Source organism: Anticarsia gemmatalis, chromosome 1 (assembly GCF_050436995.1).
Source record: "Anticarsia gemmatalis isolate Benzon Research Colony breed Stoneville strain chromosome 1, ilAntGemm2 primary, whole genome shotgun sequence".
In the NCBI taxonomy this organism is placed as follows: Eukaryota; Metazoa; Arthropoda; class Insecta; order Lepidoptera; family Erebidae; genus Anticarsia; species Anticarsia gemmatalis.
Window position 1 is genome coordinate 2,478,894 of NC_134745.1, and position 17,488 is coordinate 2,496,381.

Sequence of the window (17,488 nt, forward strand, 5' to 3'; positions counted from 1 at the left end):
AATAAATTGGCCAATGATACAGGTCCACGAAATCCATTGACAATATCGTGTCTTTCTTCGGTTGCCAAAAAGCATTGACGTGTTTATTCCGAATTTCCGATCATTGTTTGGCCGATAACTCGTGTGCGATCTCATTAGATAGCTGGTGTTTTTAATCATTTCTAAATTAAATAGCGTTAAATCGTATACAATGTTACAAACGCACATCATAGGTATGTTTTAATAACATAATTAATCTGCGAAATCAATTTGTTACGTAGGTTTTATGAAGTGCCGGCATTTGAATTATTTTATTTTTTCAAGGTATTTTACTATGTGTCGCGGGGACATACGCCCTGTACGACTCGTCCTCGGACGTGGTGGACCTAACGCCCAGCAATTTTGATAGACTAGTCACAAATTCTGAAGAGGTCTGGATTGTGGAGTTCTTCGCGCCGTGGTGCGGTCACTGTAAAAACTTAGTTCCTGAATACAAGAAGGCTGCTAGAGCACTTAAGGTTAGTCATTTCCTTCATACTAATTAATTTGTTTGGTTAGTTCTTGTCCCGTCCATCCTATTTTATTTCAAATCTAGGATAAATTATTTTCTAGAAACTTCAATTACAACATGATCGCATCGTGTTGCTAATACCAGAGTTTGGCCAAAATCTGTAATTATTTTACTTCCATCAACAACATTTTAATAATCCTATAATGTGTCGTAATTAGGGCATGCAATTCGGATATCCGAATATCCGTTTTATTCGGATATTCGTCCATTTTACTATTCGAATAATTTTGGAATGACTATTCGAATATTTCGAATAAAACGAATACTTGATTATGTGTTATAAAGACTGTTGTATCCGAACATAAACAAAACTGTCGATAAAAAAATGCGTGTATCCGATTTCGGCTATTTGTACGGACCAATAGCAGTTGAATAACTGGCCGCTCATTTAACGACAGTACATTAGACGCACTAAGTTTTATGCGCTCTTACTATTTAAACACACGAAAGTGAATTGTTTTATTTATTTTGAATTTGTTTTGTTTGTAACTTTTTCATTGTTTATTTCTTTTATTCGTGCTTTAGCTAAGTATTACTCTTAATAAATATCTAACAAAACAGTTTTAAGTTGTTTATTTTTAAATAATTTTTCAATAGTTCTTTAAAGTATTCGTAAAATTCGAATTATTCGAATAGTGCCGAATTTAGTATTTGAATTATTCGAATAGTAATATCAAGCGAATACTGCATGCCCTAGTCGTAATTAAATCTAAGCTAAAGCAGACAATTGTTACTTGACATGAGGCATTAAAATTAATTACAGGAATTAGATAATTTAAAAGTATAATGCTCTTTATCATTTGTATTACATTGATAGCAATCAGTGGGTAGAAACCCACTAATAACATGATAAACATATCACCTCTATTCTTTCTAGGGTATAGCAAAAGTAGGAGCTGTAGACGCTGACCAGCACAAGAGCTTTGCACACACATATGGAGTCTCAGGATTCCCCACCATCAAGATCTTCACGGGCAAGAAACACAGTCCTTACCAAGGCCAGAGGAATGCTGAGGCATTCATCGATGCTGCCCTCAAAGCAGCCAAGGAGAAGGCCTATGATGCTCTCGGAAAGAAACCTAGTGGTTCTTCATCAGACAAGGTAAAATCAAAATCTAAATCGGAGAAACTCCGTCATTTGAATAAACTTAACGATTTACTCAATGATTTCATACCGCATAAAAAGAAGCATAGGTATGATTACTAATTTTGTAATGATTCAAATTTTTTTATCTAACTTTGGGATGTTTATGGATTTTGGAAATATATTAATTTCTGTATTTTATATTTATTAATTTATATTGCAACTTATTATATTATTATTATTGCTATGGGGTATGGTTCAACAAATAATAAACTTGGCAGCATTAACCCTTACGTTTTTATTGGTATTACATAAAATAGCATAACTACAATGACAAAGCAAAACAAGCATACACTTATACTCTTCTATTAACTAATAATAAGGTAATCTTAAAAATATTAAACTAGCTCTAATAAATATAACAAAATTTAACAATTCTTATATAAATAAAACAAATAATACTCTATATATTTATATTTCATCACTATTATAACGTGACTAACACTACATTAACAACCAGTTTATAAAAGAGTTACTAAACATGCAGTTTTTAATAGCAGCAAAACACGATGGTATATGGTCACAGAATACCATGGAAACCAACGCCTCGTGTTGCCAGTGCTACCACACGCAAAACTGTAAAACCATTAAGAAAGGCTATTACCATTCAAAAGAAACCCATCACTAAGCAAACCCCCAAAAAGACTACTACGAAAAAACCAACGACTAATAATAAAATTAACTTAGCAAGGTTTAATCAACTGCAGTTACAGTTGTTCCGTCAAAAACTAAAAGAAGTAGGCCGTCCTAGACTTGTGAAGTCTGTTCTAATAAAACATCTTCCCAGTCACATTGTTCAAAAGAATGTACCAAAAAATATAGTGAAAAGAGCTTAAAAGTAGACTTAGTTACGTAACTGTGGTGTTTACATTTTTTGAGATTAAAATTATATTTTTTAATTGTAAAATTGCTCAGTTTTTAATTTGTACTTTAACTAGGTATGATAAACATTGACATAACATTTTATTTTTTAATTAAACACGAGTATATGCTTACACTTGTTATTCGCAAATCCATGTGAAAGAATTCGCGAAGAATCTTCGAGAACAAAGAGTTTCTACATCATACATTGACAGTTGATTTTACTTTCATCACACGCGGTACATCGCTCATAAACTCTCGTATTTTGTCGATAAATATTCCTGTACGAGGCACACCTTCATAGTATAAAACTTTTGTTAATACAATTTTATCTTAGCAAGTTCCTTGAATTAAGATAATAATAGGCATCAATTACACATGCCATAATTTATCTTTCCATACGATACAGTGATATTTACAATACTTGGACACATTCTTGAAACTTAATTAAAATTAACTAAGCAATCGTTCATACCTAGATGATTATCGTAAAACCATGAAATGCACGAGAATAGGGCATTTAATGTGTAAATAAAATACGGTAATATTTTTTAAATTTTATTTATATTTTCAAGTTTCAATAGGTATACACTAAAATAGTATTTTAATAGATGTAACTATAGAGGTTCAAACAAAACATAAAAATATCTTTCAGATTTATTACAGCAGCATACATATTTTACTATGATGATCAAACGGAAATATTCGATGCAATTTATAAAAAAAAAATCTTTTTACTAAAGAAAGTAAAATTACCCAGTTCCCTTGTAATGTAGATTTATGCAAATACATAATATATTATTTTCCATAAGGTGTAATGTACCGTGGGTCGTTGACTCGTTATCGTCAACGCTCGGAGCTTGTTTGTTGTATCAACAAATTATCTATTTTCGGATGCCGTAACCGAAATCATTCAACCTTAATCACCTAAGACATTATTTAGTACCTGCTCTCTGAGAAATATTTAGTTATAAAAGTAAAATTCTCTAATATATTCCTAACTGGTTGCATGGCAACTCATATGTCCAAAAGTTCGAAGATCTTTGTTATCTTCCATATTAGGATTTGGTGTGGTGTCATTCGAGTGCCGGTCGCATTTATTTTATTCGTGATAGGTACCTGTAAAATACACTCCTATAATAAACTCCAAATATCCAAGGCGAGATTTTAGAAGATCACATATAAATAACAGCAAAAAGTAATGAGAAAACTACAGTATTTTTTGTTGATTTAAAAGCGTTGCATTCATTAATAGTTTTATTGAGACAGTCATAACATAACATTTAAATAGAAATCTTCGCCATTAAATAGTGTGGGAGGAAATCTATTTTTTCTTCGAGTGTCGCCTACTCCCACGCTTCCTCTCACTCTAGAATATTCTCCACTGGGACATGTCAGTCGATCTTACTGACCTCCTTTTACGATTTCGCGCCATGATGATTGATGTACGGTTTAGTTTGTCCTTATCTGTGGGTAGTAACTGAAGATGTTTGTTTAATTAGTCGAAGAAGATACGTTGTAATTTGTAATTAACAGAATTCAAAGCTTTGTAAATTGCTGGCAACTTCAATTTTACCAGCATATTTACATGTTTTCGAGATTAAAAATTTTTAATTCTCAGACAAAGTCTATCAAATCGCTCGGGAAGTACTAGGTATAAATAAGGCAGGAGAACTTTCTATTTTCAAATTGCACTGTGTAGATAGAACTGTAATTTATAGTTATTAGTTATAACCTGTTCCCTAACAATAGAAATAGGGAATAGGATATTCTTATAAATTAGAACACTCGCCAGAACAATGAACGCTATTTCAAATATCAATTCGATGTTGTTTTTACACAAAGTATTTCGATATGTCTCGACAAAAATGGCTGCCATCCAAATGCTATTTTTGTACATTTACGGAAGAGAATTTAAAGTATTGCGTATTACTGAATAAAGACCTACTTAAGTCAACTGCCAAATTAACGAACAGGTACATATTTAAAACAAAGAAACTATACATAGTTGTTTGTAATAGAACTGGGACTTTGCGTTTAGTATTAAATTTAAATACAGTATACATTTTATATTAAAATCCCTGAGACAGTTTTTTTTTAGTCTTTCCAAAAGGTTCATTAGTCAGAAGAGACACAAACATTAAAAAACATATTATTCTGTTCGACCAGTTGGCTGCAACAACAAAATACTCTTTACAGAAATAAAAAACCAAATGCTAAAGGCCATCACCTCTAGCTGCCAGTAAACATACTTTATTTTAAATGGTTCTTTAATTAAACTTTTTTTTCTTCTTTTCAGTCTGACGTCATCACATTGACAGACAGCAACTTCAAGGAGTTGGTACTCGACAGCGATGATCTGTGGTTGGTTGAGTTCTACGCGCCGTGGTGCGGACACTGCAAGAACTTGGAGCCTCACTGGGCTAAGGCTGCCTCTGAACTTAAAGGAAAGGTTAGTATACCAAAGATATTGAGAAAAATAGTCGCCACAATGCGACTGAGAAATTTTATACGACGTATTCTAGTCGGCATGTTCGGTTTGGCAATATTAATAGGACAAAAAATCGGGTCCTTTGGGTCCAATTGTCACAATGTTTAAACATGCGCGGCGATGTTAAGCGGCATTTTTCCCGAACATTTCCTATCTATACATATTCGGTTTTGCTACTTCGGTTAGGCCGACTAATGCCGACCCGAATACGTTTGTAGCGAGCCAAGCATTGTTTTCTGAATAAACCACGGTGGATAAAGATATCATATCATACATTTTTTTACATTAATATTAATTTTCACGAATAGTACTATCGATATCGTATAATTGTTTAACAAAACATGAATTAGAGCAATAACACGGTGCAGTATAAAATGGGTACCACCGCATCGTATTAATTTCATGCTACACGTTATCAGTGAACTACTTGGTCGCACTTATGATAACACGTCGACTCCTTGCTCCGTACTACGTTTACGTTGCAATTACGTTTGATAACTAATTAGATATTGATTTTAGAAATGTAAAGTAATGTTAGTTATGACAATCATGACCACTAAGATTAGATACCTTGTCATGTGCGATTGGAGAGAAAAAGTTTTTAAATTATCGACAAAACAGTTTTCCAACACAAAAATGAAAAATAAAGGAAAGGTCGACTTATTTTTCTTATAGTTGCTAGATGGAATACTGTTTAACTTAAAACAAGATTGCCAAAGACGTCACTTTGTTTGTATAACCAAGACAGAAAAAAAATACCAATAATTTGAACATAAGTCCTTCTTTTTAAAGTCGGTAAAAACAACAAACATGCAGACAGACACAGCAACTCACAAAACACACTCACTTAATAAAACTTTAAACATTTCAGGTGAAACTAGGAGCATTAGACGCGACCGTGCACCAAGTCATGGCATCCCGTTACCAAGTGCAAGGCTACCCCACCATCAAGATGTTCGCGTCCGGCAAGAAGACCAGTGACTCTGTCGAAGACTACAACGGCGGAAGAACTTCAAGCGATATTGTCGCTTGGGCCCTTGATAAACTGGCCGAGAATGTGCCCGCGCCTGAGATTATACAGGTAAGAGAAATATAACAATTTTGTAATTGATGAATCTGCATACAAGATAAGGTTAATCTACAAGTGGATAAAAGGGATGAAAGTTTGTACCAAAATTCCGTCGTAAGTCACAAACTGCGCGGACGAAGTCCCGGCCACAACTTATTGAGGATATAAAAATGTTCATTACATACTATTTTAAACACTAGACTAAACAAAATAGTGGCACTATAAATAATATAAACACAATTAAAAAACGTATTAACAAAAACATAAGATCACTGTTAAAAAAAACCTCTTTAAAATTACAACAAACTTCACCAAATTATTAGAAGCAAAACGTGGACAAATAAATACAGAAATTTTAATACACTTCGAAATCCGTCAGTCCTTTAAAACGCGGTTCACTAACTTTGTTTAACAAAGTTCTAAGTAAACCGCTATGTGGTAAGCAAACACATTTATCTATATTCGATAAATATTATTGACTTTTGTTGTACAACAATATGTATCTGTGCAATCTACCGTCGATTAGATCTTGCATACATTACACTTGCGTTAAAAGCATTGATAAAATCATGCGTGTATTATCCAGATGCTTACATTTCGATAGTTAGCGGCGGAAATGATCAATTGTCATATTGATATCAATCTGGTTATAAAAATCTGGTCAATTTCTGATAAAATCACAGCAAACAAGCACTTAGCGGAACTGTACTGTAGTTTATTCTATATGACAAGACACTTTCCTTAACACTTGTTTAATGAAACATTTGTTTTGTGAAATGCAAATAATTAATTGCCGCAACGAATGCCTCATTGTACAAATTAATCTAATTTTTATGTGTATTTAAATTATATATTTATTTACTAGATTGTACACTAATCACTATTTATATTTAACAGCTGTCTTTAATAATATTTCGGGAAACTAGTATTTTCTTTATTTACTACGTTTGCACACTATTATTATTTATATTTTGTGAACAGCTGTCTCGAATAATATTTGGCCAACAAGTATTTGGCCAATAATTTTCTCGAATCGAAAAATGACCTGATTTATAACAGTATATCAAAACAATAAAAATACGTAAGCCATCCTATAGCCTGATTTTTAACATAAAATTTGAATGTTGAACAAACAGAATCTAAGAAAAGACAGGCAAAAACTTACCTGTGTTCACACAAACTATTTCTTTATGAATGGGCGAGCCTACGACTGTCGTGCAAGACTGCCGAATTACTTCGATCTAATTCCGATAACAGTAGGCGTGACGATAATCTTAATAACTGTATATAATATAATGTCACGATAATATTAACGTATTCTCAGTAATCAAAACAATCTTCTGGCTAATCGGTTTACCGACTTCCACATGGGTTTTACGCGATACAGCACAAGATTATCCGGTTATCAACAATTTATTGATCATTTATGGATTACTGTCAACTATTTATCTGAAGCACAAACAAATAAATGTGATAGGGAAATAATTATGATCAGAATCTTAGTTCAAAAATAAACTAAGACTAGATTGTGAGAATAGTTTCACAGCTTATAGTTAGAATGTTTGATAGCACATCTGACATAGGAAATGTATGAAAAATCTTGTCAAAATATCATCTAATAAATTCCTCGATACTTATTAAAAAGAGGTCAAACCAGCAGTAAATAAATGTCTGATTAAACTACCCATTTTTTCCAAGTCAAGCTTCCATCTCTGCCCATTTTGTGGCAACTGTTTAACACTAATTTCTTGACTATATCCACCAAAGACTTACCTACAAATGATTCTATGTTTATTATTCGTACTCGCAATACCGTGTGAGTAAATTGTATCGTTGTTATTACAGGCTATAAATGTTATGGGAAATATTGTTAGAAAGTCAACACACTTAGTTTTTGAGACTTTTAGAGCATATGTCCAACAATTTAGTAAAGAGCCATATATGCAAGAATTGGGAACTTTAATAACCAACAGGCTTGGCTGACGGTAGTCTGTTCGGCGGTAGCCATTTTATTTTTGACACACACATTATTGGTAATTAAAATTAAGATTAATCGTGCTTTCCTAAACTCCCTAAAAAGTGTTTTAACTGTAGCTAACTTCAACCTCATTTAATTTGTTAATATTACTACGTTTAATTGAGTGCACTCGTATGTACATATACGTATTATAAAGTAATTATTTTCTTAAAAAAACTCTGTCTTTCAGATCAATACATGGTGAATAGGTAATTTTTATTACCACGAAAAATATTGCACTTGTATAAAGTAAAATTAAAATGCCCTTTACCGTGAACGTATTTTCAATTGTGTATAAAAACGCTTCCATTGGAGTGTGTTGCACTATTTGCAATAAGTCGTAAAATTTCGCACAGCACCGCGTGTAACTTGTTACTACTCGTATTTTGAAATAAACACGTAACTGGGCCTTTGATTACTATTTGTTATGATTCTGATAATACAGAAAATGAATTGGATAGTATTATACAATGAATTAGAGAAAAAACACTTATATATTTTTAAAAACAATTTATATCTAAAATAACATGATACGAAACGCTAAGGTATATCGTCGGGGATAGTGCAAAGCCGCGTATCTAGCATTGGATAATACCGCGTATCTGCATTTCGATCAAACTGTACATGATGAAGTTAAAACCTTTTAATATCGTTATTTCAATGGTGATAGCCGAGTGGTATAAGTTGACACCTCCCACGCAAGTGGTCGCAGGTTCAAACCCGAGGCAACACACCAATGACTTTTCGAAGTTATGTGTGTATTAGAAATAATTATCACATGCTCCAACGGTGAAGGAAAACATCGTGAGGAAACCTTGCATGCCTAAAAATTTGTTTAAAACATTTATTGAGGGCATGCAAAGTCCCCAACCCGCACTCGGCCAGCGTGGTGGACTCAAGGCCTAACCCCTCCCTCATTACGGGAGGAGACCCTTGCCCAGCAGTGGGACATAAATGGGTTAAATTTATTTATTTATTTCAATGGGCTATTGTTTTATTGTTACTAGAGATAGATAATAGATATGTTTTATGTATATTTTCCATAATTTTTCCGTTACAATTGTCCTTAAAATATTTATTTTAAAGACTTCCTCGTGCAGAATTAGATCAAATGCAGATACGCGGTATTATCTAATGCACTATCCCCGACGATATGTAAATCCGGAAATGTCGGTCACACAATAAGCGGTTTATTTTATAACGATAATAAAGTGATTAATCTTGCCCATCTTATATGCGATGATTAGGGTTTGCAATCCGGTATCATTTTCAATCCGGCCGGATTTTACCGGATAGACGCCAATACGGCCAGATCCGACCGGATCCGGCCGGATTAGATGAGATTAGATTAGATTAGAGACTGCTTAGTGCTTATACATAATTCGCCATTTTTTATGAATGGGAGGTATGGGCAAATGTGTTTGAGGGTAAATGTACTTTGATTTAAAAAATAATAGATAGATATAAAACATTTTATCATGAAGAATAATATCATCTTTAATTATAACATTTTAGTATGAATTACTATTTAGTTTTCACCGAATGAAATTGAGATAAAACTACATATTCCATATAATTAAATTATCTGTCTTAGTTATTAATGTAATTATCTGTAAGTACTTACTACCTACTAGACTAGAGCAATAATCTTTATATATATAATTCTTCTGTAAGTGTGTATTTCACTGAACTTCTCTGAAACGACTGGACCGATTTTGATGAAATTTTTTGTGTGTGTTCAAGGGGATCTGAGAATGGTTTAGATTCACAATTTTGTCCGCTGGGCAATGTTTTTTTGACGTGTAGACAGGACAACGTCTGTCGGGTCCGCTAGTAACTTTATATTTTTTGGATTTTACTTATCGAAAATATGAAGCTACTTTAAATAACAAAACAATCAGTTTAAATATTGACAACAATCAATAACATAATAATTAGTTTAACAGACTTAACAATCAAAGAAATCATTAGAAATGTCTTATATGTGCTTATAAAATCAACTTTAGTCATTCAAAGAAAATGCATTTATTTGCTGCAGTGCAGTGTAAAGTTCAAGTACTTGAATCAGTAAAACAATCATTTTTGGGTCTGAAAAAAAGATCTAGGATAACATAATATTCATAGTTCTATCCCCTAATCTGCTTCTGATGGAACTACAAATATGACCCGTGGCTGAAAAGGCTCTTTCTGCCTTAACATATGATATTATGGATTATATTTTCGCGACTTTGAGGTTTATCGGATCCGGCACCGGATCCGTTGCTTCAGTGCCGGATCTGGTAGGTCTAGAAACACGCCGGATCCGCCGGACCGGATTGCAATCCCCTAGCGATGATAACTAAACTAAACACAGAAGAATGTTTCATAAAACAAGAACTACCTATTTGTTTTAGTGAACATTCCGAATACTAATAAATACCTTAAAAAATTTCAAAACGAACGACTAATAGGTACGAGCACTCTGGTTTTTTGCGGAGACCAGGTAGCACATAACATAATATATGCACTGACCAAGAAAGCAAATATTTTACCCTACATAGATCAAATAATAATGATATTTGTAAAACGTAGAACGTAAACGTAGAAATTAACCGTGTTTAGCTCTTGTTAACTGTTTTCCTAGCTAGTTAAGAAAACCCTGCATTATCAAAATGACGCCATTCTAACAATATATATTATCTTGTAGGTGGTGAACGAGGAGTCGATGAAGGCGTGTGCGGAGAAGCCTCTGTGCGTGGTGTCGGTGTTGCCGCACATCCTGGACTGTGGCGCCGCGTGCCGCAACGACTACCTCGCCATCCTCGCCAGACTCGGGGACAAGTACAAGAGCAAGATGTGGGGGTATGTAATATTACTATATCTAATATACTATTATTGTATCAGACGTGCGGCTGTAGCGCCGAGTTCCCCGGTTCGAATCTCGGGTCAGATCAAAGTCTTGGTGTGGTAGGGAATGTATTTGATTGCAGCGCCCAGGTCCGTTTCGAATTAAGACTGTAGTGTAAGACCAAAATATATTCCTGACGTTTTCGATCAAGAAATTTTAAGTGATTGCCCGATGTTAGGAAGTTGAAGTCATACACCTCCGTACCTCGAAGAGTGTGGAAAGTCGTCAATCCTCCGCCTGTTCTTTCAGTAGCGGAGATAAATGAGTGTATCTGTGTACTATTATTTCTTGCGTAATACCATTCTAACAATACAAATACATTAACCACACTAGGCAATCAATAGTAACCACTAGCTGAATCGCGCAACGTCGCTGCGTCACGTAAAAGAAAATGGGTCATAATTTTCCCCGTCTTTGTAACATTTTTCACTGGTACTCTGCTCCTATTGATCGTAGCGTGATGACATATATATAGCCTTCCTTAATAAATAGGCTATCCAGCAGTAAAATAATGCTTAAATTCGCACCAGTAGTTCCCGAGTTTAGCGCGTTCAAAAAAACAAACAAACTCTTCAGCTTTATAATATTAGTATAGATTTATTTTGGTAACCGCAAAGTTTCGTAGATTATTAGTTCGTTGTACATTTGAGACAGCTAGCCTGTCGTCAATCCATAACAGACAGAAATTAATCTAACATACAATTTCGAAAAGGGCACATCTCACATGACTAAAGCAAGACATTTGCCCTTTTCAAATTAGCACACAATTATTCAGTTATTATTGTCTTGCGGTTTGGAAAACACTCGAAGTAAATAACACTAATTATTAAAGTATGTTGCCTTATTGCAATGAATCTTAATGACGTTGTTTCGTTCTCTGAATAACGCACAAACATCATTGCAGACGGGATTATCTTAGGGAAATACCTTCTATTTAATACAATTTTACAGCCTATACTGACGACTAAAGTGCTCCAATTTCTATTGCGCAGGTAAAAACCTATGTCATCTTATTGGGCACAATTGAAGCTTTAATATGTTGTCCTTATATAAAAATTTACGCCTAAAAGGACTTTACTATCACTTACTTGTTAGTTAATTTTATCCTAATGTGTGATGTTTATTGTAAGATGTTTTGGAGATATCTGTTTGAAATAAAGCTTTTCTTTAACCACGAAAAAGAAAATGAAAGCAAAATAACAATACCTCGTAACTTGTTAAGAAAACTTTGCTGTATAAGCTCGTAACATGTTAAGATATCTTAGCTCATAGCTGTATAAGCTAAATGCCTAATACTCTTATTATTTTTCACTAGATGGGTGTGGGCGGAAGCTGGTGCCCAGACGGCCTTGGAGGAGGCGCTGGAACTGGGCGGCTTCGGCTACCCAGCCATGGCTGTCGTGAACGCCAAGAAACTTAAGTTCTCCACACTCAGGGGATCATTCTCAGAGACTGGTATCAACGAATTCCTTAGGTAAGTCTAGAACCTTAGTAACGTCATATTGTGATTATTTATTTGCTCTTTGATAAACGAAGTTTGTTTAAAACATAAGGATAGACCAGGGTAAAGACAAAATGAAAGGTGTAGTTTAAATATTCAAAGCAAAAGACACTTATCCAGATCAGACTAGTCTCTTCATATGAGGAAAATTCATATTGCCAATGAACAGACAACTAATAAATTTAATTATTCTAGGGATCTGTCCTTCGGTCGTGGCCAGACTGCTCCAGTACGAGGCGCGGAGATGCCCAAGGTGGTCAGCACTGACCCCTGGGACGGAAAGGACGGTGAACTGCCCCCAGAAGAGGACATCGACCTCTCAGACGTAGACCTCGAGAAGGACGAGTTATAAGTGAAACAAGAACTTTATTTGTGATGAACTGTGTGTTACGAGGCAACTACGCCTCAATATTCCTGATTTTTTACTTAATAACCATATCAGAATACCTGAGTATATGTAAGGAAGCGTTTACCTGACTTTAGACGTTCAGGGCTCCACCTTCCAGCTCTCAATTAAGTGCTTATCGATGTAAGATTTGTACAAGCTATGCAACTTAACCCAATATTAAAACGATTTTAATGTTTAGCGTAAGTATAGGGTATGAACATTTCAACATTATGAGTTGACATACAAGATGTACTCGGAATAATTTTGTTTTATTTTTATCTTCACATTCAATGGTCTATTTTGGCCAGTTTTATTTATGATGGTATTTATTTTGCTCAGTGATTCCATATGGTAAGCTCATTAATGTTTGCGTCATTTCAAACTGATTATTTACACAGCATACTAGGTCTAGTTAAATTATTTTTATATAATGACAATTTTAACATGAATATCACAATGTTTAGTTTTATTACTGTTTTAGCTAGAGTTTAAAGGACTGATAACATAATTTTGAATCATCAAATTTAGTTTTATTTGCTCTAAAATACAGCAAATTAAAAAAGTGTCTCTTTTTATTCATTCTAAAAAGTCTGTCAATTTAGAGGTCATAATAATTACATAATTGTGATTGTTTATGCACAAATGCTTTATTTTCTATCAAATATGGGCTTAATGATATGTTTAGAGAGAGATGGCATAGTAATTATTGTCGTCTAGATAAACGTAATGCAATTAGATAATAATTGAAGTGTACATTAGAGTCATCTATCATTCTTCCAATATGTATTTAATTTTGTTACGCATTTACTGATGTGGAGAGCGAATTTGGATAATTTTATGATCGGTAATAAATTTTTAATAAGAACACTTGTTTGTTTTTCTGTTTTAAACCCTAGATTTTCGGCTTTCGACTTCGTGGATATATTATCGCTATCATCTGACTAATTCTTGTGATATATTTACAATAATACCCAATGCTAATGACACAATAAATCATTATTCTTCAAAAGAAAGCTGTGTAACTTTCTACTTAACTAGTGAGGTCATTGTGTTAAAGTTAAGTATATTTACAAACAATCTAATAGTTGTGGCGATCCCCTCAAAACAAAAGTTAACATAAAAATACAAACACAGGAAATTAAGTTGGAAATACCCGAAACCATTTTCTCCAAAAGAATACGAATGAGTCATAGACACAGCAACCAGTCAAAGAGGTTTATGTGGAACTGGACCATAAAGTTACGAAGATTTAATGTTAGTCCATTGAAATTTATAATTTTTAGGTCTTTCCTTGCGATTTACAGAGGATGCAATTATATATTTTTGAATTTGTAGGGGGTCAGTAGAAGGTTAATAAGTTTAAGTTTGTGGGGTGGATGGCGGCCGGGAGAAAACGGTGAAAAACGCAACAGTAAAAGTAATTTTTCAATGGACTATGTACGATTTTGAAAAACACCCTAGATTAGAGTAATCGCCAAAAATTTATGTAGGTACCATACCAAGGTTCGTAAAAATACGTCAAAAATTATGAATCCCACGCCGGTGTGTATTACGGGTTAGTATTACCTAAATTATGTAAATCTAGATGCAGGAAAAATAAAAGATATCCGTTCTATAATCTGTGTTCCGCGGTGGACGATGATATTAAATACTTTATTACATAATTAAAACAACATACGCAACTGAGCGCTAGTTCACGCGGGATTACCCAAGCACAAGACAGTTGTCTCTAATAAATTAAGTGTGACTCATTACAACTTCAAACTAAATTGGTTAACAGTGAAACTTTGTTGGCGTCAAATGTTAATGGATAGATAAGAATACTCGATTAAATTGGTTTGTATTTGTGGTCACAAGTATTTTGTCGTTTTGTTGGAGAATCGAACTCCGAACTTCCGCTAAGAGATAACGCACAACACAGATGCATTTATTTTCATCATCATATTATTTACGTTCATTTATTTACTGTGCGAACCAAAATGGAATCGCCAGGAGGGGAGGCCCTAGTAAGTCATACACAGATCATATTGGTGATGATTTGCAAAAAGGTCAGGTGCGTAATTTTAGTAACCGGCAGTCCATGTCATCGTACCAAGTGGTGTTCTATGGCCTCTGCCTACCCCTATGTGAAGAAGGCGCGATTATATGTATGTATTTATTTATTTACGTACAAAATTATGTATTGTTTTAATTGTTTGATCAGGGAAATACTGCAATAACTACAATTACTTATTATGTGGTTCCAATATAATAGAATTAGGTAAATAGGGAAAATGTAGGTCAAAAAGTTTTAACAATAACCAAAGTTACCGTAAAACGGGGTGAATAGAATTCGCGGGGTGAATAGAAAAAAAATCAGGAAAGTTTTCAAGCCCAATGTTTGAGTACTCCTCGTTTAAGAATTTTGTTCAAATTTGAAATGATTACACGTCGATATTACTTCTCTGCGGTGTCATAATTGTTTAAATGTTTAAATTGATATTTATACCCAAAAAATGGCTTCAAAGTCAACCGTCCTCGAACGCCTTAATGGTCCATACATTTTTTTCAAAACTTTGGATTTAAAGTGGAATTTCTTTTCTAATGAGTTGTTTGGAGTGTTTATCTCTTTAGGTGTATATTTATCTATAAAGATACAATATTGTTAACTGAAAAAACGTTTTAAAACACAATTTTTCCATTCACCCCTTTGGTCGTTTCGATTCACCCCTATCGCTGGGTGAATAGAAATTGACCATTTTTTTAATGAAATATCGTAAAACTATGCATATTTTTGGACAAATATGGTTTTAACTCTTTCTTCATGGCGCCGGACATGATATAAAACAACCTGACAATAAAAATAACAAGTTATTCGGTACAAATTTTTAGGACAAAGTTGAAAATTGTTTCTATTCACCCCGTTTTACGGTACCAAAGTTAATAGTACATAATAAAACTAAATTGTCCTTACATGACACTTGTTAAAACCCCTGGCCCATTATTAAGATTTAGCCTTGAATCTCTCGGCTAACTTGTTTGACATGAGATTACCCCAAAAGATAATGATAATTACCTATGTGTTAACTTCTTTAGACATCACACGACATCGTTATCATACCTACGGCGGTAAAGTCGAATAGAAAAATCGCGGAACTACACATTTTTTTCAAATCTTATTTACATTGTGTACACGAAAAAGGACCAACTTATCACAATTATCAATTTCAATCAATCTCACTTGTTTCCTGAGCGTATAAAAAGCACGCTTCAGAACATAGGGCAATGTAAAGTTCAATTTGTTTAGCGACTTTTGTCGCTGACTGTACCCACGTATTTTCACGGACCTCATACCTGGACCAAAACTATGCTCGTTGAAGCGAAGTGCGGGGCAAATTCAATTAAACATTTGCATTTCATACAAGTATTAACCCCGAGAAATCGAACCCCAGTGCAAAGGTTATGTGACTTTATCGGTCTCAACTATAATCCGAAACATGGCGTGACAATAAATTAATTATTTTAAGCATCAACCAGTAATTATGAAATTAATCCGCGTAATTAGCTCGCGTCCGATAATAGGCTTATTCTAAAGCGCAATCCACACCAAAGTTGCCGACCCGCCAGCATATGTCGGCAACGTTTTGTCGGCGAGTTAATTTGCCAATTTGTTGTAATTTGTGTACGTGTACTAGACGGCCGACATGGGTGTGTATTGCGCCTAAGAAGACTTTAATCAGAAATTTACTACTTCCATGTCAGAAATTCAAGTATAGCTAAAAAATGTTATCACGTTTTATGATTAACTGAGCTAGATTTACAACCGTCACATTTATCAGAAAAACGTTTTGATAAGCAGAATTTTTTGTTAGTTTTCTGTTTACATACTTAATGAGTATGAATTTTAGGAATTATTATCCTGTTTATGAGTCACCCGGAACTCAATAGGCGTTAAGCTATTATTCGCTTAGAATTGTGTTTTCCCTAAGGTGAAGAGCGAGGTTGTTTGTTTAACAGCCGGTCTCTACAATAATGATGTAAGTACTAACTAACATTGTAAGTAGGTTAAACAAAGAAGTTAACTAACTTGATGAATTACTATTTTAAAATCTGTAACATAATTAAGATAAAACCATTGAAATTCAATAATTTCCGGATTCGATTCCACATGTTTCAGACTTTTTAGCAACAACAGATTTGATTCCCTCTTTTTGAAAGAACTTACAACTTTAAACTCTCCTAAACTTTAATTAGTAGTTACCTGCTTATTTGTAGCTTTTAATTCACACATGCCACTATGTACCCGAACTATTTTCTGTATTAGGTAAAGGCACAACAAAACGAATTTGTTTGTGAACAATGGGCTCTTATCGATGAATTTATGTCATCGCACAGATGACCCTTTTTGAAATATAATTAGGCAACCTGCCCGACTGTGGGCCAGTAGACCAGCTAATAAGTAGGTTTGTATTGTCAACATGTTTGACGAATGAATTACAATTAATGACGTAGACACCCTTTCAATAAATATGTTTGTATTAATCATTGCTGATGCTGAATATGACGGGGTAAATATTCCAAAAATATTTGTGATGCACCTA

The 17,488-nt window shown here is 34.0% G+C and overlaps 1 protein-coding gene across 1 annotated transcript; it reads left to right on the forward strand.

Annotated features, from left to right (window-relative positions):
- Nucleotides 1-48: 48 nt before the first annotated feature.
- CaBP1 (Protein disulfide-isomerase A6 homolog CaBP1) lies at nucleotides 49-13,775 on the forward strand. Its single transcript, XM_076136460.1, has 8 exons — nucleotides 49-212; nucleotides 304-497; nucleotides 1,428-1,652; nucleotides 4,855-5,007; nucleotides 5,918-6,127; nucleotides 10,819-10,973; nucleotides 12,335-12,493; nucleotides 12,716-13,775. The coding sequence occupies exons 1-8, from the start codon at nucleotides 191-193 to the stop codon at nucleotides 12,870-12,872; spliced, it is 1,275 nt and encodes a 424-aa protein (XP_075992575.1). The 5' UTR covers nucleotides 49-190; the 3' UTR covers nucleotides 12,873-13,775.
- The last annotated feature ends 3,713 nt before the right edge of the window (nucleotides 13,776-17,488 follow it).

Bases quoted from the DNA above. Each gene is read 5' to 3' on its own strand.
- CaBP1 (XM_076136460.1), top strand. From the start codon at position 191: ATGTTACAAACGCACATCATAG. The intron at 1,653-4,854 runs GTAAAATCAAAA...TCTTCTTTTCAG, and splicing joins GTGGTTCTTCATCAGACAAG to TCTGACGTCATCACATTGAC. The intron at 10,974-12,334 runs GTATGTAATATT...ATTTTTCACTAG, and splicing joins TACAAGAGCAAGATGTGGGG to ATGGGTGTGGGCGGAAGCTG.